This window comes from Lynx canadensis, chromosome A2 (genome assembly GCF_007474595.2).
Source record: "Lynx canadensis isolate LIC74 chromosome A2, mLynCan4.pri.v2, whole genome shotgun sequence".
In the NCBI taxonomy this organism is placed as follows: Eukaryota; Metazoa; Chordata; class Mammalia; order Carnivora; family Felidae; genus Lynx; species Lynx canadensis.
The window spans coordinates 83,208,778-83,230,936 of NC_044304.2; the positions used below are offsets into that span (position 1 = coordinate 83,208,778).

At 38.5% G+C, this 22,159-nt stretch overlaps 1 protein-coding gene and 1 long non-coding RNA gene across 2 annotated transcripts in view; one reads left to right on the forward strand and one right to left on the reverse strand.

The window, feature by feature from the left end:
• The window catches only part of MAGI2 (membrane associated guanylate kinase, WW and PDZ domain containing 2), a 1,350,333-nt gene extending 1,341,861 nt beyond the window's left edge, over positions 1–8,472 (reverse strand). The window contains 1 exon segment of the mRNA XM_030307841.2: positions 7,905–8,472. Coding sequence (XP_030163701.2) covers positions 7,905–8,205 — 301 coding nt within the window. The 5' untranslated portion in view covers positions 8,206–8,472.
• Positions 8,473–9,195: 723 nt separating this feature from the next.
• LOC115508839 lies at positions 9,196–21,583 on the forward strand. Its single transcript, XR_003967137.1, has 3 exons — positions 9,196–9,427; positions 9,637–9,801; positions 20,081–21,583. It is a non-coding gene; the product is annotated as an uncharacterized LOC115508839 (long non-coding RNA).
• The last annotated feature ends 576 nt before the right edge of the window (positions 21,584–22,159 follow it).

Sequence of the window (22,159 nt, forward strand, 5' to 3'; positions counted from 1 at the left end):
AATTTTATGTAACTCTTTCTCTAAAGTAAGACTATATCCTCACATGCACATATCTTTCTGGGACTATGGATTTAAAAACTGGCATTAAACTTTAGTGTTTGAAAAATGTGTGTGGGCACCCACATGCGTGTGTGTGTGTGTGTGTGTGTGTGTGTGTGTGTGTGACATCCATGTACACAAAGATGAAAAGTAAATCTGTTGTTCACTAGAGTGATCTTTCACCCTGAAGGGAAGAAAAGCATAGGCACTTTCAACCAAAAAGGAAAAGGAGATTCAGCTATAGACCTTTCAGAAGAAATACAAAGGAAGGTTTTATTACTTTAATTGCAAAGAGATAAGAGCATATTGATAACATTCTTGCACTTCTGGGTGGGGAGGGTCAACTTCTATTTAGACCCCAGTCCTAACACCAAAAAAATGGCCACCCTTCAAGTACCTGATTTTCTAGAAAAGCGAGATTACAGTTATTCATGTTCAAGGTGCTTTTGGAAATAAGCCAAGACTTCTGGGAGGTTTTAGTGACCCTTTAAAAAGCCTAAATGCTAGCTAGTATTTAAAGAAAATTTGTCTTTAACATCCTTACAGCACAGACTGCAAAGAAAGGGGTCAACCACAGACTGATCAGAACGCTTCACAGATGTAACACTGGACATTACATATCTCTGAAATTTGCTCATGCTTGCAACCCAGCCCATCAGATTTTGACAAGTTCAGGTTGTGTTGCTAGATAATCTGTGGGTTTCTACAACATTTGTTATCCTTGTATTCATATAGATTCTAGCTAAGTATAAACCTTCCTGTGCACAGCAATACGAAATACTAGGATAAGCAACAATGCTCACCTGTAAAATAAAAATAAATGTTAAAAATTATATGTATTTTGCACTTAACATTTTTACTCAAACTCTATGATCTATTAAGTGACAATGTAAAGAGCAAACCATTTTTTTATGCTACTCATACCCATGGCAACAAAAATAATTCAACATTACATTTGGGAAACTCATGTTTTAAGAAATTTCTTCAAACAAAATGTAATTTGAAAAATAGATAAATAAAATATACTTTTTTGACATTAAACAAGTATGCTTCTTCCTGCTTCGTTTCACGGTCACTTAATAAAATCAAGGTTATTTACAGAAAAATCTGATTTCACATGTACAAATTTCTCTAAACGCAGTTTAAGAGGGTCAAAAAAATCTACAAATTTGTCATTAGAAAAATAAGTATCTATAGAATGTCTTTTATTTGAAACTATAAATGTTTATATTTTCTTCTGTTACATATTTGATTTGGCCTATTACTGGATATATAATGACTGCCATGGTTTTGACACTGATTTTTTTAAGTGGGCCAAAATAACTGAAAATGACATAAAACTTCACATGTATTTCAAGGTAGAGCAAGCCAAATAATTACAAATTTTGAAACAAATCCAACCATTTATTTAAAATATCTACTCATTAGCCTACTGGATCTTTGAAAATTAAGACATGGGATGCATTTAAGTGAATATTCAGTCAGTGGTCAAATAAGAAAACTTTTTCTGTTTCTTCTGAAGTATCCAAATCAGTCAATGTTATATACTACACTTAATACAATTTTTTTAAGTTTTTAAAAAATTAATCTCCAAACAGAATTTTTTTAAGAGTTGATAATGTGTCAATGAGTGCAATAATGGAATATTAGAATAATGGAATTATTATTTCCCTAGGATGATATGAGCATTTTACAACACTTTTTAGCAGATGTGTATCTTTCACTAATTGAATTCAGTAATCATGAACTTGTTATTAAATTATCTATATAATATTAATTAAAATTTCCTTTCATTAAAGGAAATAACACATCAGTCCATACTGGAGATAGAAGAAAGAAAGCTGGGAATGAAATTAAATAAAACATTTTTAAAAGGTCACAACACTAAGAAATTTGTAAGACTCTTTTCCATATTTCTTGTCATGTAAATAGCTAGTATAGGTAAGAGATATATTTAAAAATTAATATTAAACACTGGAGCTTCAAGTTACAGGTTTCTGTTGAATTCAAAGATAGGGTTAATTCAACTAAAATCCTAAAATCATTGGGGAGCTGATGGTAGCTATATTGTTGATTGTTCTATCTCATAAGTATTAATTCAGAGAAGTATTTATACTGAATTGCTGACATTCTCACAAGTGCAAAGTAAGTTCCTTGCTGTATTTTATGCATTTTTATTATACATAGTGGACTGTGAACACTTATGAATTAAATCTGTTTGTGATTGCTCCTCTTTATGAGATACTTGATTTCTAGCTGAGAAGTCAAAGTTCATTCTTAAAACATGTACTTGTATCTAAAATAGTCCCATGTAAAAAGGATAAATAAATTCCTAAATTTAAATTCGTGAATTCTAATAGGATTTCAATGCCTGCCAAGCCTAGAGTAAATGATTCAATACATTCACCAAATGCTTAAAAGATATGGGTACAAAGGAAATAAACTACTCAGTGAAAACAAACAATGGCTAAAATATGCAAATAATTAAACAGTGATCTGCACACATAAAGGCAGCATCAGTTGGAGTTATTTTTAAAAGGTAAAAATATGTTCCATTCCAGTTAATAGTATACTCTTCACATTAATGCTTTACAAAGAAAATGATTATTTTACTATACAAAAAAAACTCAAGAATACTACTTGCAAATTACTCATACTATTAATAAGTCAATCATTTCATATATTTCAGTTAGTCTTCAATTAGAATGAAATATCCTGAAAGTTAACAATATTTCATATGTCACTAGCTCAAAATGACCATATGTCTGGAATAACATTTGTGTGGAGTACCACTTACATAACGCTCATTATCTGCCAGATACTACCTTATTTTAAATACATAACTTATTTAATATTCTCAAAGTACTATTACTACCCCAGGCTAGATAACTTGTTTATATTGCCCATACTAAGTGGCATACTCAAGATTCAAAATCAAGCAGTCTTCTTGGAAGACTGTTAAAGAACTACTACTCTATCTTACCTCTTGAAGGAAATGATTCAACCAGGGTCTGCTATGCATTTGAAAGCCAATGTTTTAAACTATAAGCAGTCAGAGTTGTCAAATGTGAAAACTTTTTGCTAATTATGAAAGTGAATGTGTGAGTTTCAAGAAACTAAAAAGGAAAGTGAGCATAATAAATATGCCAAGAGATCACACAGTATAAATGTTAAGAGCTGAGATGGTGGCACTTAAATACTTCAGCTGTGATTTCATCCTGAGATGAGTCTCATTCAAAACACACACATAAAAAAGCAAACTGTCATATTTAACATTCAAGGTCATACCATTTAAATTATGTACATATACCAAAAACTACAGTAGCATCATCCATAAATTATGCCCAAAGATAATTGTCTCATTAACCTGGTTCCAAAACATTAAAGATAATTTATTCTAAAATAATTAACTGATCAAATTGTTCTAACAGTTTGATTGTTTATTGGTCAATAAAATTCACATACCTTAAATTTTTATGAAGGAAAGTCCATCTTTATTGGAGAAAATTTGACAAGATTTGCTTTTACCTTTCCAAATAAAAAGTAGCACAGAGGTTTAACTGATACTAGCCTGAAGTCAGTCAAGAAGAAAGCATAACTCCTAATAAATGTGGATCTATTTTCCTTTGAAGAAGGCTTTGAAAGAAGCAATAGGAGGGAGAGCAATGTACATCTCTAGAACTGAATTTCAAAGGCCTTATTTGGCCCTTCTTCCACATGGGAAGAATTAGAAAACTTTTTGCCTTTTATTTTCCATTGTAAGATCCTAAATGGGAAAATAAGTCCAGGCTATGTAGGTCTCCATGTGGGATTAGACGCAGTGGCAGCCATAGTGCAAGGAATGTAGGACACAATGGTCTATGTAACTGGCTGCTGTGAACTTTAGTGGCAAACTTAAAAAAAAGAGAGAAAGAAAGAAAAACCTTTTGCACTTCAGCAAAGATCTCAAAATCACTCCAAGAAACTTCCTTCAACTGGGTCTACTGCACTAATGAGATCATGGAACAGATCTGCTAATTTAGAATTAAATGCTTTGGTGAGGAAAGTTTATTATTATAAACTAAAAAGTCAGAGTTTATAAAAACAAATTAGATGTGACAATACATGGTATTTTTCATATATGACTCATCACTGTGTGGATTAAAAGCAGCTTGAATTTAATTAAATGGCTTCTAAGAATGGTTTTAAAGACATTTAAACAATGCAGAAAAATTACGATACATCTACTTTGTTTAGTATATCTTAAAATCCTATACTTCGTCCTCTTTTAAAGTTATAATTTAAAATTATAACAACTATTAGAATTGATAAGTCACTATACTGTATACCTGAAACTAAGATAACACTGTATAACTATGCTAGAATTAAAATTTAAAAACTTAATTTTTTCAAAAATGCTTAAAAATAAAGTGCTAAAATAAAAAATAAAATAAAAGTAAAAAGGAAATAAAATTATGACAACTACAATGCTAAATTAGCCAAACAAGTAAATAAAAATTGAGTAAACAATGCAATTTTATCTGGTGCGCTTTTTATTAATATTCTTATTATTTAAATGTCTACTTTTCGGGGCGCCTGGGTGGCGCAGTCGGTTAAGCGTCCGACTTCAGCCAGGTCACGATCTCACGGTCCGTGAGTTCGAGCCCCGCGTCGGGCTCTGGGCTGATGGCTCAGAGCCTGGAGCCTGTTTCCGATTCTGTGTCTCCCTCTCTCTCTGCCCCTCCCCCGTTCATGCTCTGTCTCTCTCTGTCCCAAAAATAAATAAACGTTGAAAAAAAAAAATTAAAAAAAAAAAAAAATAAATGTCTACTTTTCTTTGGAAAATTTGCCTTAGTTTACCTGATTATGTATGTAGTTTCTGTTTAATACCCAATGTTTAAATGAATATTCAGAAATCAATCATCTCATTCACATTTTAAAAATAAAATTGCTAAACAAACAATGTTTAAGTTTTTCAGCTATGCCAGTTTGTTGCTTTTCCAGAAATAAGAACACTGAGCCAAGAGCTTCTAAATATTTTTCTGGCAAGTAAAATCTATAGTAAAACTCCAGACACACAGGTACCATTATCTAACATTCTGAAATCTTCATTTTGCTTACAATGATAAATAAAATAAACCTGTCTGTTGTTTGACAAGGGAAAGAATGGTTTCAACAAGGGAACAGTATATATAAATGATGATATTTAGAAGAATATACAATAAGATTATATTTTCCACAAAAGCTAAGTGAGGCTTTTTTTTTTTTCTTTCTTGGTCAATAATAACTCAGGTTGTGAACCAGGTTCCTGTGGAGGCTCTGTGAACATCATTACCAGCATCAATCATCCATGACTCAGTGAAGCCCAGAAACAAACAGTTAACAAAGAAAGAAAAGAGATTTTTCCCCTTTATGTATCACTTTATATTTATATATTCCATGAGTTCTAAAAGCAATACTCTTTCAAATAAAATATTATATAGAAGGTGGGTGATCAGAGGCTACCTTGGATCAAGTCATCCACTGCAAGATTTAAATGGCATCTGGTCTAGGTTCCTAGCTTACATAGGAATCCTGGCATCTGGTCACGTTGGCCTCTTCATCAAGACCCCAAATGAAGGGGGCTCATGAATTCACAATATAGCCAGTCCACAGATTTTTGAAAGGTTATGTTAGAAAGCTCATTTTCTCCTCCTCTTCCTCCTTTTGTCTCTCTTCTTTTAGCAAGCTCATGTTCTTAACACAGGCAAAGATATTTCATCTTTTAAATTGTTCTATAAATTTACCTTAGTTTTGTCCTATGGTGTTATCAGAAGATAGTCAAAATTCCTTTTCTTACTTGAAAGCTTTTCATTATTTAATGATAGCTTTCATGCCCTCACTTTTCCAAGTTAAGTCTTACTATTAGATTTTATGGAATATAATACTCAATCATCTCCCTTTCTTTCTTTTTTGAATACATTCTTACTGCTAGAGATACACTTTGCCAGAGTCCCACTCAAAATACAGGGCTCAGAAAGAACACAACATTAAATGTGGGCAACACTGCAAATCATAATAAGACAATCATTTCCTTCATCAGGATACTATCATTAGTCCAATTTCACAACACATTAACTCTTGCCATCACTTCCCACTACAAATACCAAGCTCCTGCCAATAAAAGCGCGCTCATTAATCGTGTGGCGGGTTTCTTGGACTCAAAACCAGAACCTTACATTTGTTAACTACTGCAGTAAGATAATATTACGACATCACGTAAGTTAGCAGGAATCCCTGTATTTGAGCCTCTGGTGTGTTATACTGAAAAATACCAAGATACTCTATTTGCCTTCCTCCCTAACTCATAAATCTTCAGTTTTGTACAGTCCTGAGCTATGTTGACCTACAAGCCAATGTTTACATTAGCCTATCTCAAGTAGTAAGCCAGAAGATTCCCCAACGAAAACGTTTTCTCGTATGGCAATTGAAATTTAACAAATTCTGCCAGAGACTTCTTTTTCATTTGCTTACTTTTCAAACTGATTTTATAGAGAAGAACATCTCCCTACGAGTGTTTCTCGATGGTCGGCCATGTAGTAAGATTATGGGGTTGTTCAAAATTCAGGCAATAGCATGCTCAACTCCATCTCTGAGGCAGGACGAACACGTAAAGTCATCAACAAGAAGCCTTCAGCCTGATACGAATTTGCATATATGCATACATACAGCACATGAGATGTGCATTTGAGCTACAGAACATACACAAATCACGTGAGGAAAACAAAGATTCGCTACTTTGGTCCTCTTTCCGAGAAACTTTCATCTCACTCTTCCCTCCTTCAGGACCCTATTCTCCTTTCAGCAAAAACAGAGTTAACGAGAGTTCTGTAAGATCCCAGTCTCCCTAAGTCCCCATCACAGCCTTCAAGTGAGGCTCATCCAAGCCAGGTTGAAGCTGAGGGAGCCTGAGCTGAAACCAGCTGGCTTTTCCACCCAGCTCCTCAGCAACACACCCCTCAAATTGGAAGCCAAAGGAGCCCAACCACAGGGAACTTCCACCCAGCAAGGGCAACAACCCCTGGGGAGAGAACATTCGGGTAACCGTTTCTCTCCTCCGACCCCCCAACGCTAGAACCCGCTCCCAGTGCCGCGCCTCATTCTCGAGCCTTCTCCCGCCGGCCAACTCGGGGTGAGCACTGGGGTTAGTCAGTGCGCACGTGACGCGCGGTGCCCACATGACACGACCGTGGGCGGGGGAGGGGGACAGAAGAGCGAAGCAGGGAAAAAGTTAAGGAAGACCCGTCAAAGCGCCCAAAGCAATCTGTCCCTTCCCTTCTTGGTCACCTAGAGGTTCAAGGAGGGATCCTTAGGGGACGGCTGAGGACCAAGGCGTCTCCCGTCCGGCTCCTGAAAAGGGGGGCGTAGTTCTCCACTCGCCCCGCCACCCCATGTTCCTCCCCGCCCTGCTGGTGATGCCGCTGCACCCTCAAGTTGTTCCTTCCTCCCCTTTCCTCCCTCCCTCTTTCGTCCCTTCTTTCCTTCCGTCCGTCCTTCCTTTCCTTCCCCAAAAGCTCTTCATCCACTGCGGGCTGTGCCACTGACGCACATTCAATTTGCCCCGGGAGCTCGCCCGCACCTCTGAGGTCACACAAGGCCAAACACCTTCCAAAGTGGAGGCTATAACTGCGCAAAGTTGCACGCCACACTGCAAACCTGTCCCTCCCTTCCATTGAGCACCCCTTTCGGACCCCCCGCAAAGCTCACTCGCTCTGCCGGGTACTCCCTCGACCTCCCCCACCGTTGCGCCACACACCCCCTTCCACACGCGAGCCCACCCTTCCACTGCCCTGCGCTTGGAGCGGTCCAGCCGCCTGGCAAAGCACCGAGCAAGCCGCTGCGCTCACCTTGTTTGACACACTTGAGCCGGAGGGGGTCCTTGCAGTGTTTGATCACGGCCAGCACGTCCCTGATGGTGAGCCCCGCCACGGGGGTCTCGTTCACTTCCAGCAGCAGCTCCTCCGACACCAACTTGCTGCCGCTCTCATAGGCCACCTTGCCGGGCTTCACCTCCCCCAGGTAGGGAAACTGTCCATTCTCGGCGCCCCCCTTCAGTTCAAAGCCCAGCTGGCCCTCCGGGTTCCTGCCAATGACACTCTCATGGACTTTGCTAGTCCAGTGGCTTTTCTTTTTCAAGCTTTTGGACATGGCAGTGGGGTGAGTCGCCTCAGCTTCTGAGGGGTTCCCCTGGGGTAGGGGAGTTGGTGGTGAGAGAATGAGGATGCAGGAGCAAGGGGGCCAAGAGGTGAGAAGAGCAGACTTTGCCTTCCTCCCCCTTCTGTTCGGTGCTTTCCCTCTTCTTTGGATGGAGTGAGGATGATGAAGGGGGAGGATGAGAGGGACGGCTGGGCAGAGGTAGGAGAGCTTGGGTGAGGTTGTGCTGTCCCTTGAATGACACTCAAGGCTGTGGCCCCGCAGCAGAGGAGAGCTGTGGTGGCGGCGGCGGCAGCGGCGGCGGCGGCAGCCTGAGCGAGCAGTAGCCGAGCTGGTGAGCGAGTGGGGTGGGGGTGGGGAAGGAGGGTAGGGATGCCGGGGGCCACTCCTGCGTGGTGCGAGTGGGAGCGCGCGCGCGCGCCTGGGTGTGTGTTGTTAGCTGATATCCATGGTAGCTGCAGTGGCAGCAGCAGGGTCCGTGTGTGTGTGAGTGTGTGCGTACTAGTTGTACTGTACTGGCAAGAGGAGAGGAGGCAGGGGAGGAGGGAGCAGGCTGGAGCGGGAGGAGGGCCGCGCGCGCGCGCCGGGTGGGGAGCCGCTTCGCCGCTGTCTCGCTCCCTCCCTCCGCAGCTTGACCCGGTAGTGAAGGCAGAGAGAGAGGCAGGCTGGGTCCGCCTGGCAGCCTACAAGAAGAGGCGGGAGCGGGAAAGGAGGGGAGCCGAGGCCCGGCGTGGGGAGGCCGGCAGGAAGGGCTGCGAGCCCTGCCCGGACCTTTCTTCAGCCTCCACGCGGCCGGGCGGCGCGCTAGGTTACTGCGCCGCGAGGACGTCCGGACTTCCTCAGACCGGGACTCGACGGGAGCAGAAAAAGCGAGACCCGGACTTGGGGCGCGCCCCCGAGCCCGGGGCTCCGGCGGGACCGCTGCGACCCCGCCCCCCCGGCCCGGGACCCCGCCGTGGGAAAGCTCAGCTGGCGGGACGCGGCGTGGAACTGCAGGGGAGGCCTGAGCTCCCGGCGTCGGGAGGCGGCGGAGGACTTCACTGTTGAGCGGTGCTTTGTTTGCAGTCAAACTCGTTGCAGAGTTCTCAGAATTCCCCCTCGGAGAAGCGGAAAGTTGGGGAAGTGCAAGCTGGTTACCCAGACGGCGGGTGGGCTGAGCATCGCTTTGCGGGGTGCAGGCCGGGACGGGAACTCAGCGGAGGGGCGGAGTTGTCCGGTGAGAGGCTGCTCCAGGGTCCCAGGGGAAGGGGCTTCACTTTTCCTGGTTGGGAGACGCGGAGCACAAGGGGCTGTGGGCTGGGGCGGGAGAAAGGTGGTCTTGGCAGCTTCCTGGGAGAAACGGGCTGTTCACCCCGGGAGCTGTGGCGGACACGACTGGGGCACATCCTCGCCCAGGAGAGCCTCAGCCTCGGGCTTGTACCTTAGGAAGAAACCTTAAGACGTCCTGGCCCGACAGCTACCTGCTCCACAGGAGGAAAAGAAGGGTCCGACCGAACTTGAGCACCGCGGCAGAATCCGGGCTGGAGCCCAGCTCGCAGGCCCACCACCGGCTTCCTTTCCCTTCACCAAGTTTGCAGCCTTGGAGGAGAGGTGAGGACAGGCGCGCAGAGATTCAGTAGGGCTGCTGATTTTCATTCAAAGCTAATTTCGTGTAAGATGTTAGGAATAATTTTTTAAATTCCTGTGACTAGTAAATGAATTTCATTCGCTGTATCTTAAAAATGATACGGTTGAGAAAGAAAAAAAAAAGTTGCACACCCACTCTTCTCTTTAAAGCAAAGTACGAAAACGACTGAGCAGTTAAGATTTTTGATGTCTGAGATGAAGAGAGTGTGGGAGGCAAGCGGCACAGTTAAAAACGTGTAGTCCACCCAAACAGAAAGACCGGAATTGAATTGAGGCTTTGCTACTTACCAAGAGGTCATCTTGAATTGATTATTTGACCTTTCTGAGCCTCATTTTCCTTATTTGTTAAACAGGGTTAAAAGTACCAATTTGATAGGACATGATGAGGATGAATCAGGTAATGCATACAAAGTGCTTGCCTGGTACAGGTGGGTAGGCACTAAAAATAGTAATTTCTTCCTCTTTTCCTCGCTAGTGTAACTCATTGTTTGGGGAAGAGGGGAATCAAATTTAGTCAACTGGAAGAGTTACTAAAGAAAGATGATTTATTTAAACATGTGTCTTTTTTTTTCCCTTGAGACGATGGATCCCCAGTGGGTTGGCTTCTGCTGTGAGGATTGTTCAGTGAGCCAGGGGCAGTGCCAGGATCTGAAATCAAAGCTGAAGGCAATGCCCAGGAGGCCGCAAGGTTTTTTGGTACTTAGCCCAGTCTCACCCAAACAAGTTGGGTTTTAGCATTATGAGATACAGACCTACATGGAAATTGAAAATGAGAACTGAATATGCATTTTTAAACACCAATTACAAACTAACACGTATGGGTAATACTAATATTTATCGAATTCTAACTATGTGCTAGGTGCTGTTGTATAGGCTTTACATTTATTTTTCCCATCATCTTATCATCCCCTTTTACAGATAAGGAGACTGAGGCATACAGAGATTAACTTTTACCAGGCTGCTAATTTAGTCAGTGGTGAAGCTAATATTCAGACCCAAACGTTTTGGCTCCAGACCTGGTCTCATTCACTGCATTGTGCTCTCCTCATGCACTTAACCATGTGTCTTACCAGAAATCAGTACATAGCATCCTCAAAGGTTGGGTCTGCATTTCATTGTAGTGGTAATGAGGGGGAAAAAAAATGAAGAAGAAGAAGACAAATGGAGTAGGAGTTTGGTATAAAAGCATTTCCCCCTCAAGAACCCAAGAGAGTCATTGAGCTATGTGCCAACAGTCTCATGCTTCTCAGCTTCTAATTCATCTTTGCCCTGAACTGTGATATTTAGAACTAGAACCTGTAAACATTGCTTTGTTCTCAACCCAATGCTAGGACTTGTCAATAGAAGGTGCTAGAGGGACACTGCCTAAAAAAGGGGGGCCTCTTCTTTTCTTCTTGCTCCTGTGTGGTCAGTGGGTGGCTTTCTGGCCTGTGGTGTGCAAGAGATTAGTGTTTCACATCATTAGGTAAGTTTGGCTGACTCCCCAGTGTGTGGCTTCCCAATAAGCCATGCTGGCCTCCCAATGGGTGCATTCCTAGCAAGTTTCACTGGCACCCCAGCTGGTGGTTCCCTCACCAGACCAGACTGTGACACCTAATGAATTTCATTGCCATAGGTTGGGCGACAGCCACATTATCTCCAGTAAGGTCTGTGTCTCTGGCTTGGTAGCATAGAGGACAGGGATGAGAGCATGGTTCTTCTAAGTTATTACCTAAGTTATTGGGTACTTTCCCACAGCCCCAGAAGTACTGGCTGCTCCCTAAACCACTACTCCTGTGTTTGTTAGTAATCTCCTCGCTTAGTAGTCAGTCTCCTTTTACTAGTTAATGCTTTATATTAGCTTTTCCCAGTTTTAGTGATGGTGTTATTTCTGTCTCCTGCCTGGATCTTGACCACTACAGGTGTAAAAGGGTCTTGTAGAACCCTGAGGAGAGCACCATCTGGGGACTCAGAAATTGGGATCCTGCCTTTAGCCATATAACCTTGATTAAATCACATAGCCTCTCAGAACTTGTTCCCTCATCTGTAAAAAGGTGATGATTTATGTGACAAGGTTGTGTGAGTATCATGTAAAATTTAAATGCACTGAAATGTGGTAGCAAAAAGAAGATGAGTATATTTTCTTTAAGAAAAAAAATTTACATGTATTCTGAGGACTTGTTGGGTTGTTTCCTAGGAGTGAAAAAACAGCATTTTCTGTCAGATACAATGTCATCAAATAAATTGTCGATCAGTTGACTTTGCTAACTTGCAGAGATGAAAGCAAATAGTTGTGAGTCTTTAGTTGTTCAGGTTTACAGCACTATGAAAAGTATGACTGAAATAACAATCATTTTGAAATGCTAGATTCAGACTAATTTGATTATCTTCTCTTCTGGAACCCTTCACATTTGCTTTATTTCTTTCTTCTTGTCTGCTTCACCCTTTCTGAGTTTGATACCTGTGTCAAGAATGAATTTTTTCATTGCTGACACTCTTTGTGCAGAACATGGCACTGGATATTGCATTCTGTTAAAAAAGAGTTTGGGAATCTTAAAAGCTGAAGAAAGAAAAGCATTCCTACCCCCTTGCACATTCTCTGGCACAATGTAAATGCTCAGCAGAATTCTACCTAATAACAGATATGTCCAAAGTAACAGCATATAAAATTTCATTATATGACCACCACCTTAATATGAATTTTTATCTTCAGTATGTAATGATTATCTCTTTACACATATACTAATGTCTTAAGGAATGGAATGAAAAAGAGCACTTATTGATGAAGAAAAGACAGAATATGCTTAGTAGTGAGGCTGAGGTTAAGAAAAGAAGCCAGATTCTTCAAGAGCTTGGGACAGGGTCTGAGAGGTGGTATTGGTGGTAATAATGGCAATGGAGGATAAACTTGACACACTCCATAGTTTGTCTGTGATCATTCCTATTATTAAACCTCCTTTCACTTCTGCTTCAGTATTCACACACAAATATACTAATCCATATTTATAAGGTAGATTTACTTAGCATAATACCAAGCTTCTCAGACTTTTCTATCAAAATATCTCTCAACAATGATATACTTACCCCACCCCCAGCCAAGAGTAATCTTATTTGACGTCCTCCACTTTTATCTAAAAATTCATATGAATTTTCTTCTCTGTAATAGGTTCATATTTATATGGATATTAAATATGATTTTTCTCCCAAAACATTGCCTAAAAGATGTTCCAGAAGGATTTTCTATGTTTATCTGCTGGTTTCTTAGCCCAGCCTGGTGACTCCATGGGTATCTATAGCTTAAGTCCAGTAACTAGATCTGCAAGCCCAAGTCCTAGAAAGAGAATTTGGACTGAAAAGATAGATGTGGAAACACTTTGAAACCTTGGCTCTTCAGCCTTACCCAGCACTGTGCAAAATGTGAGAAGAGAAAAACACTGAACTCCAGTTTACAAAATCTTTTGCTAGGCAGAGAAGAGAGGAAAGATCAGGGAAAAAGACTGTATTCCAAAGAAAGAATTGAATGTTGAGAAATCAAGCTTCTTGAAGTTAGTGAGAGGAAGGTTTAGGGCTTAGATGCCTCCAAACACTTGCACAGAACTGCATATTTCATTGGTATTTTATCAAATTACATTATAGTGCTAATTCTCCTTACCTGAAAACCTCAAATATTTTGATGATGGTAACTTTTAGATTTATATCAATTACATTTGTATGGAAGGGTCAGAACTGTTTCATTTTGGTCTAGAATTAATGTCCGTTGATTGTGTTTCTGCATTTCATAGAACCATCTTATTTTTCAGTATTAGTTATATGATTGGGATAGAATATATGGTCTAATGTCTGTAATGCAGGAACTTCCTCTCAAATAGTACTGTCAGTTAGTCACCTAGCCCTGTGCAAAAAGATGTGGGGACAGGTAAAATTTGACTACTTAAGTCTGAGGGTATTAGATCATTTTAGTTGCTAGAAAGTTCTGAATGATGTGACTTTGGTCTTTATAAAGCACCTTTTTGTGTGAAGTTCCTGGACCATATACTATATACAAATTGGGCAAAGAGAACTGCAAAAACATTTAACTAATTGATTCACCTTAACTACAGAGTTGACAATGTATGGAGAAATTTGACCAGCTCAATAAATGAAAACATTATAATATTTTGTTGTTGTTGTTCTGTAGCTTTGAAGTGATTGCAATCTTTTTGGTAAAAGATAATGGGTACTTTAGTAAAAACTCTGGATACTGTGGCTGCCTATTTACCATATTCACAAAACACAGCAAGCTAATACTGGATCTGAAAATGTATACCTTTTTATGAAGTACTATACAGGGATACTTCTTACATGTCAATATCTGAATTTATCTTTCTTTTTGTTTTGCTTTTTACTTATTCTGTGCCTGTCAATCTTTCATCATCAGTTCACATTCTACTAAACCCCAAAAGATATTTTCATACCTTTTTATACTTTTAGACCCTCCTTACTTGATTTTTTTAAACACTTCAGAAATTCAGGTACTTCAATTTCATGCCATCAAGTAGCTATATCTGTCCCCCACTTTTTATTATTAAAATGAGCAGTTCAATTTGTCACTTTCTGCTTCGTGATTCTAAATCTTTTAAAACCATTTTACCATTTTTTTTCACGCTTTCATCCTTACAATAAACTATCTATAAAACACTCTTACTTTTCTAACTGCTTTTTTAAATATTATTATTCCTTTTCTTTTCCAAATCCACTTCTCAATTTATCCTTTTTTTCTCTATAGATCTTCTTAGGATATGTCTTCAGTTTCCTATCAATTCCCATCATAAATTTTTAAAGTAAACTTAAAGTATCCTACATGGATTTTTAATATCATTTCTACTGCCCATATTTTAATCTTGCCTGTTATTTTTTTTTATCATTTCTGTTGTTAGTTTAAAATGACAAAAGCTTCCATTGCAAGAAGAAGCATAAAGGGACAGTATGACCATAAACTCAACTTTGTCAATGGTGTACATTAGGTATAAAGAAAGTTATGGAAAGAAAGTGAACATATTCTCTTTTGAAATGGTAAGGAACAGTTAGATGTATTTTCTAGTGTTTGGAAAAGCATATTTCAGAAAATTCAAGGGAAACTTCATGATGCTTCCTTAGCCATTTTACTGAGAAGCAAAAATACTTATGAATAATTGGAGGCAATAAGAATGTGTTTCTACTCATACTAATTTTAATAGTTTTGAAACCTCCAAACACTGTTCTTTGTAGTGTGGTTTACTTTTAACCGTTTTGAGTGTCGTGAGTATTTTTCAGAATATGATGAATACTAGTGATCTTATTCTGTCCTGCTGCTCTACCACAGATACACATAAGATATATCTTCCAAATATTAAATATCATTTCATGTAATTTATAGATCCACTGAAGCCCAATCATTTGCTTGGATATGAAATTCTTTGAAAGTCCAACCTAAATAAACCTCTTGTATACTTTTTTGCTTATATATAATCAGCTGAAAGTTATCGTGTCTGCTGAACTCCTATGAAATGCAACCTGATCCTTTTCATGACACTTCTTTCTGCCTTTTATTATAAAATTAGACTTACCTCAACCTCAATTCTAGGCTACAACTTTTTTAATAACATGGCTTATGTTTGTATTCCTCACAGAGGTTGAATGAATAAAGACAAATATAGTACTAGGGAAAAAACACTACAATGAATATTTATCTATTGTATTTAATATGAGAATGTATCTATTAAGCAAAGAATCAACTGATGCTAGTAAAGTAAACCCAATATTTAAGAATGTATTTCAAAAGATCAAGAACAGCAAGAAGTTTTGAAAGCTGTTAAGGTTTTGAGACAGTTATCTCCCGTTTTATCTATTGAGAATATTTTTAAAAGTAAAAGAGGGAGTTTAAGTTTCTTTAAGAGAAAATTGTAGTTAAGATGGGTCAGAGAAAAATTGGATTCATTTAATTCCTTTAGATTAAAGGAACTAGATTAATCTTCCAACTTAATCTCAATGAAATCTTAGGGCAGTAAAAGAATTAGGAAGTTTGACAAGTCATTGTCTGTAATCTGAAGGAAAGTGGACATTAAGGGATTGAGTAGAAGATGAGGGAAAAACATAACTTTAATGTGCTTCCCAAGGAGAGAATGGTGCATTCCACAACAATAGACCATAAAAATGAGGATATCAAGAGAAAGAAGTGGTAACATGATGGTAGCATAGCTTCATGAAGAACAAGTCATATGTGGGGCACCTGGGTGGCTCAGTTGGTTAAGCATTCTACTCTTGATTTCATCTCAGGTCATGATCTCAGGGTTGCTGAGTTCTAGCACTACATTGGGCTGGTACTGACAGCATGGAGACTGCTTGGGATTCTCTTTCTCCCTCTCTCTGCCCCTCCCCTGCTCATGCTCAATCTCTCTCTCTCTCTCTTTCTCTCTATCTCTCTCAAAATAAATAAAACTTAAAGAAAAAAATTTTTAAAAAAAGAACAGGTCAGATGCACATTTTTACTTATAAAGCATGGCTTATTTGTTGTGGATCCACGTTAGCTAAATCATTAAGTATTAATGTCTTCACCACTTTTCTGATATCAACAATGAGTACTCCAGGACCAGGTCTCCATCATCTGTTTAATATCTTCAAGTAACAGGGTGCCTGGGTGACTCAGTCAGTTGAGTGTCCCACCCTTAATGCCATCTCAGGTCATGATCCCAGGGTCATGGGGTCAATGCCTGTATCAGACTCCACACTGAAGATGGAGCCCACTTGAGGTTCTTTCTGACAATAAATAAACATTTAATATCTTCAGGTAATTTCAACTTGTAAATAATCTTTTAGCACATTCCCCACATCTGGTTTTACCAGGACTACACAGAATAGGCCTGTTACTTCCCTCTTACAAGCACCCGCAATATTACATGTGATCAACTGCTGCCTTTATTTCCTCATGTTAATTTGGTGGGATAACTCTTGGTCCTTTTTCAAAACATCTTCTGAGCCTTTTCTTGAGTAATTCACTGACCCTAAACCTGTCAGATATTTTAAGACCGCTATCATAATTTTAATACCGTAAATGTATTCAATATATGTTTAATGCAAAATATACTATGAATAACTAAAACTGTACTATGAAAAATATTATACATTTCAGAATATCACATAAATATTTAATGAATTTCAGACCATGTTATTTAGAGACAATTATGAATATTTTACCTATAGTTAATATTGGTTGTGATATTGGTCAACTAGTAGTTATATAGGATCTGAATTTAAATGACTTTCATCTAGTTTTGAGTCTTAATGAAAGAATTTGCATATACTAAGGTCTTTTAGAGTGTAATGACTGCCATTTTAATAAAATTTCAAAGTTTTGAGGACATTTTCATTACAATATAATTCAGCTTCCTACCTTTGGCCATATTTAAATATTTATTTCTGTTGTCAACAGTATCCTTATAGAACTAGAAATAAATAAGGGAGTAATTCCTTCACTTAGTAACAATAGGTTTTAATTTTTTAGAGGATCCTATACACTGGTAATTTGATTGTGTGACTGCAGGAGTTCAGGAACTCATTATTCAGATGTCTTGCATACCTCAAGAAGAATAAACATTGAATTTTCCTCTTGAAGACCCCAAAATATATTTAAGGATGTCAGTTTATATATAAACATACCCTGAAGCTCCCACTTTAGCAGGAAGCTAAATAAAAGAAGTTTAAGTTTTCCCAATACTAATGGAGATTTACTTCCCAGCCCTTTTCCCTGGAGACAAGTGTAGTCTCTCCTCAAGGGTAGGAAGATTTGCATATGATTTTAAGGGGTAGAAACCCCTTTTCTGCTCTCTCCAAAATGCCTTCAGTATGTTTTGTCATATTGCTTGATGATTTTGCGTTAGAGATTTATCCTTGAGATAATAAAACACAAATATCTCTGAAAGGGTTTCTTCTGCTTTAGTCATATTCCTATGGCTACTAGGGAACAAAATGTGTTTATATGTTACAGGATAAAAGGAAGATTGCCAGCCAACAAATCCCTAGAGTCTGTACTACATTAAACGTTGCTTAGCAATTTCCACGATTTTCTCAGTCTAGTTTACAAATAAAGACATTAAAAATCAGGGGCATGTGGGTATGTTACATGAAGTTGTGAAATTGGTATTTATTCTGTGTTTGTAATCTCTCTATATTGATTTAAAAACAAAATAGGGGTGCCTGCGTGGCTCAGTCGGTTAAGCGGCCGACTTCGGCTCAGGTCATGATCTCACGGTCTGTGGGTTCGAGCCCCGCGTAGGGCTCTGTGCTGACAGCTCAGAGCCCGGAGCCTGTTTCAGATTCTGTGTCTCCCTCTCTCTGATCCTCCCCCGTTCATGCTCTGTCTCTGTCTCAAAAATAAATAAACGTTAAAAAATTAAAAAAAAAAAAAAAAAGAAATGGCAGGTTAATAGGTGGTGTGGTAGGGTGGCAATAATTTAGTTGGATGTTACAGACAGGTGTTTCCTGGGAGGTAATTTTTAAGCCAGGACTTGAATGAGATATAACCTCCAGTTGCAAAAATTTTATAGGAAGGTATCTTCAGACAGAGGAAAAAGAAGTATCTAGGACCTGAAGTAGTTAGGAACTTGCCATGTCAGAGACTAGGTAATTTTCATTTGTATTGTTTTATGCATTCAATTATACTTTCCCTTAGGTTAATCTATATAAGGTCTTCCACAAATTGGACCCTGCTTGAAATTTAATACTGTCCTGGTCCTTTCTCACCATGCTCCATGCTAGTCAGTGCCTCTGTGACTGTGTAAAAGCTGTTTATTTTGTTTAATAGCCTCTCCTTGATTTGTTCCTGGCTGATTAACTGAATCCTCTCTTAAACTCTGCCTCAGGCATTCCCTCTTTTAGGAAGCCATCTCTTATTCTCTCCTGCCCACCATCCATTGAGTCACTCAGTCTTTGTGCTACCATTGACTTGTGCACTCGACACTCGGGCTTTACATTTATTGATTTACCTATCTGCTTTTATCACTAGTGAGTTTCTTTAGGACCGGGACGTTATTGTAATTCATACCTGACTACACACGGTCCACAATACTAGGGGTACTAAATAGTTTAATACTAGTAGTATAAGTAGACACTCAATAAATCATTGTTAAATCATTGGGGTATCTTTTTGTTATTACTTAACTAATGTAACATTCATCTTCAGAACAGTTTGTATGACATACTTATTGTAGTTAATATCCATAAATTAACTCTTCACTCTAGCTGTATTCTGTAGCTGCTAGGATGTTTATCATTATTTCATTTCAAAACAATAAAATGTTACATGAAATATAATCATGTTTAATGCAGACTACACTCATAGAAATATTGTAAAAATATTAATTTCTGACACAGTTTTCAATTTAGTTTTTCTGTTTAGCATATTTATGATAGATTTTCATCCTACTTTTAAATATGTAGGCATGGAGAACTAGGTACTATTTAATGAAAATCGTGATTTAATTGCGTGTTTTATGTGGCTTGTTGGTTTCTCTTTTTAATTTAGAGTAGTCGTTATGTTTGAGATCTTCATTACATTTCACGTACCAGAACTCAATGTTCTTTCTTAAGTTGGAACCTGAGGGCTTTTCTAATTCCCAAGTGCCTGGCAGAGGTAGAATAGCTGGATGAGAACCTGGGAGGAAAAATTACAGGAGATGTGGCATGGTCAGTCAGAGGAGGATATGGGTATTTCGGCAGCACCAGACTTTTAAGAGAGAACAGAGATGTAACATTAAAGTAACCATGCAGAATTGGAAATACATACTTGGAGCTTCCCCCACCCCAGGAAATTTCCAGTATACTGGCACTTGCTCAGTGTCTGAAGAGATAAGTATCTACATGATTGGCATATGTTCTAGGCTTTATCCATAGTCAGGAAGTGGTTTCCACCCTACAGGTTCCCCTTGAATTCATTGGAGGTACAATTGTATGATACAAATTTACTGAATGAACTAAGCTAACGAATAAATGTATAAGTCTTTAATATCAGTTCCTTTACTTGTCTTTAAAGTTTATGTCAATATGTACTCCTGGATTCTTATTTTATCTAATGGGATAGAATTTACTACTAATAGTCTGTTTTGAAGCTCAAATTGTTTGCTTTGCCCTGTGGGGGCTCCTTCAAGATGGTTGCTGTCCTTTTGACATGTGCTTTTGATTATTTGAATACTTTGTTGCTTCTTTATATAACAAAATGTTCCAATTTTATCTTACTTTTTCTCTTCCCCAGCTCTGGAATCTGCCTCCCCACCCCCACGAAGGAACCCTGTTCCCTTTTGTGAAGAATCCTATTTAGAAACCAAGATAGGATATTTTGACTTATTTATTGCTATTAGTGGGCCATTATTTCTAAGTCTTTTCAGTGGACAGACCTAGGAAATATGTGTGTATATATATGTAATATATTAACTACCTTTATATATATTAAAAATGATTTCATGCTGATACTTCCCATTAGCATCACAAATCCCTTTACTTTTCATAAGAAGAGATAATCACTGGCTTATTTGTGAACAAAACACTAACATTTTTGAAGAGATCTGAAAAGTAATAATATTGATCTCAAAGCCCATTCAAATAAGTTTTATTAATATTTAAACATAGCATATATTAGAATCTTAGATATTGGAGGAAGACATTATCTAGGACTGTGATCGAGATGTTATACCGTAGACTCTTGCAGTCAGTTTCTGGATCTGTGTTGAAATAGAAAAATAAGATAAGGGGGTAAAAGATTGTCCTAATCCTTCACAACATTGTTAACTACATGGAGAAAGCATATTAAGCATGCATGACACCCAGAATCTTGAAATGAATGCATATTTATGAGAGGAGTATAAACAAATAAGGAAGTGTTACAGTGACATAGTGACACTACCTACTGGGAAAAATACTAGTGTTTCTCATTGGATAAATATGTGGATACAGTCCTAATACTAGCCATTCCACTTATTAGTAGCTTGACTATTATTTGACTACTAATGAGAATAACTTGGCCAGAGATGAAGAGGAGGAGTTGTGAACATCTAAACAATGGGACTTGCATCATAAGAGCCCTAGGGCTACGTAATCTAGTTCTTACAGACTTCTCCCAGGAGACTTGGAGAACTTTTCTCTAATGGTCTGTGTCTCCTCTACTAGGTTGAAAACCAGAGCCTCTCTACTTGGTTTGCTAATCCCAAAGATTAATTCAGTAGAAGTCCTCGCTTATTTTTACTGGTTCCTTTGCTTTATTTGGGAAAATAAAGTGTAAAAAGTGTAGTTGACAGTTTAGAGTTTGTTTTATGTGTATAGTAAAACAAAGATCCCCATTTTAATACGGCATCCTCTATGCACTTGCTAAATACTCCCTTGTAATAATTTAATGACCTGAAAATGATGTAAATATATATACGTATATATTCATGTTATTTTTAACTTCAGAAATCAGTGTTTTAAAAGTGAATACCTGAAGAACTACCACTGTCATTAGAAAAATTTTTTGACCAGTGTTTGAAGGTAAAATTAAGTAACACTGAATAAGGAGTTATTATGTGATGTACATCATATGTATTACATTTTACTTATTTATCAAAACTATGTATTTGCTAGAGCTGTTATTATTCCCATTTTATAGAAGAAGAAACTGAGATTATATACTTTATTGAACTTGGTCAGCCTCTTGTAACTAATACATAATAGAGATAGGATTTCGGGGTGCCTGGGTGGCTCAGTCGGTTAAGCGTCCGACTTCGGCTCAGGTCATGATCTCGCAGTCCGTGGGTACGAGCCCCGTGTCGGGCTCTGTGCTGACCGCTCAGAGCCTGGAGCCTGCTTCAGATTCTCTCTCTCTGACACTCCCCTGTTCATGCTCTGTGTCTCTCTGTCTCAAAAATAAATAAACATTAAAAAAATTCTTTTTTAAATAGAGATAGGATTTAAAGCCACATATGTTTGATTCTAGACCCCATACCCTCTTGAGTGCATCACATAAAACTTTGCACTGTCCTTGGCGAAAAACAACTTTTGCTAAGTTGATTCCTTACTTTGTGGTCCATAAAGGAAGGATGTTGGTCTATCTTAGCGATCTCTATATTTTGAATAAGCAATAAATAATATTCACCACACATAATAGCTTTTTTCATGGTCTGTATTCATTATTGCAAAATAACTATGATTCAGTGATGCTTTGAACTTAATTTTATTCATTAAAATACATCTGTATATGCATATGAAAAATACCAGTTGTGACAACAGAATAGAGAGTTTTGTTTTGAAAGGTAACTTAATTTGTAACTGATAATTGACCATAAGTAGATTATGAAGGTAT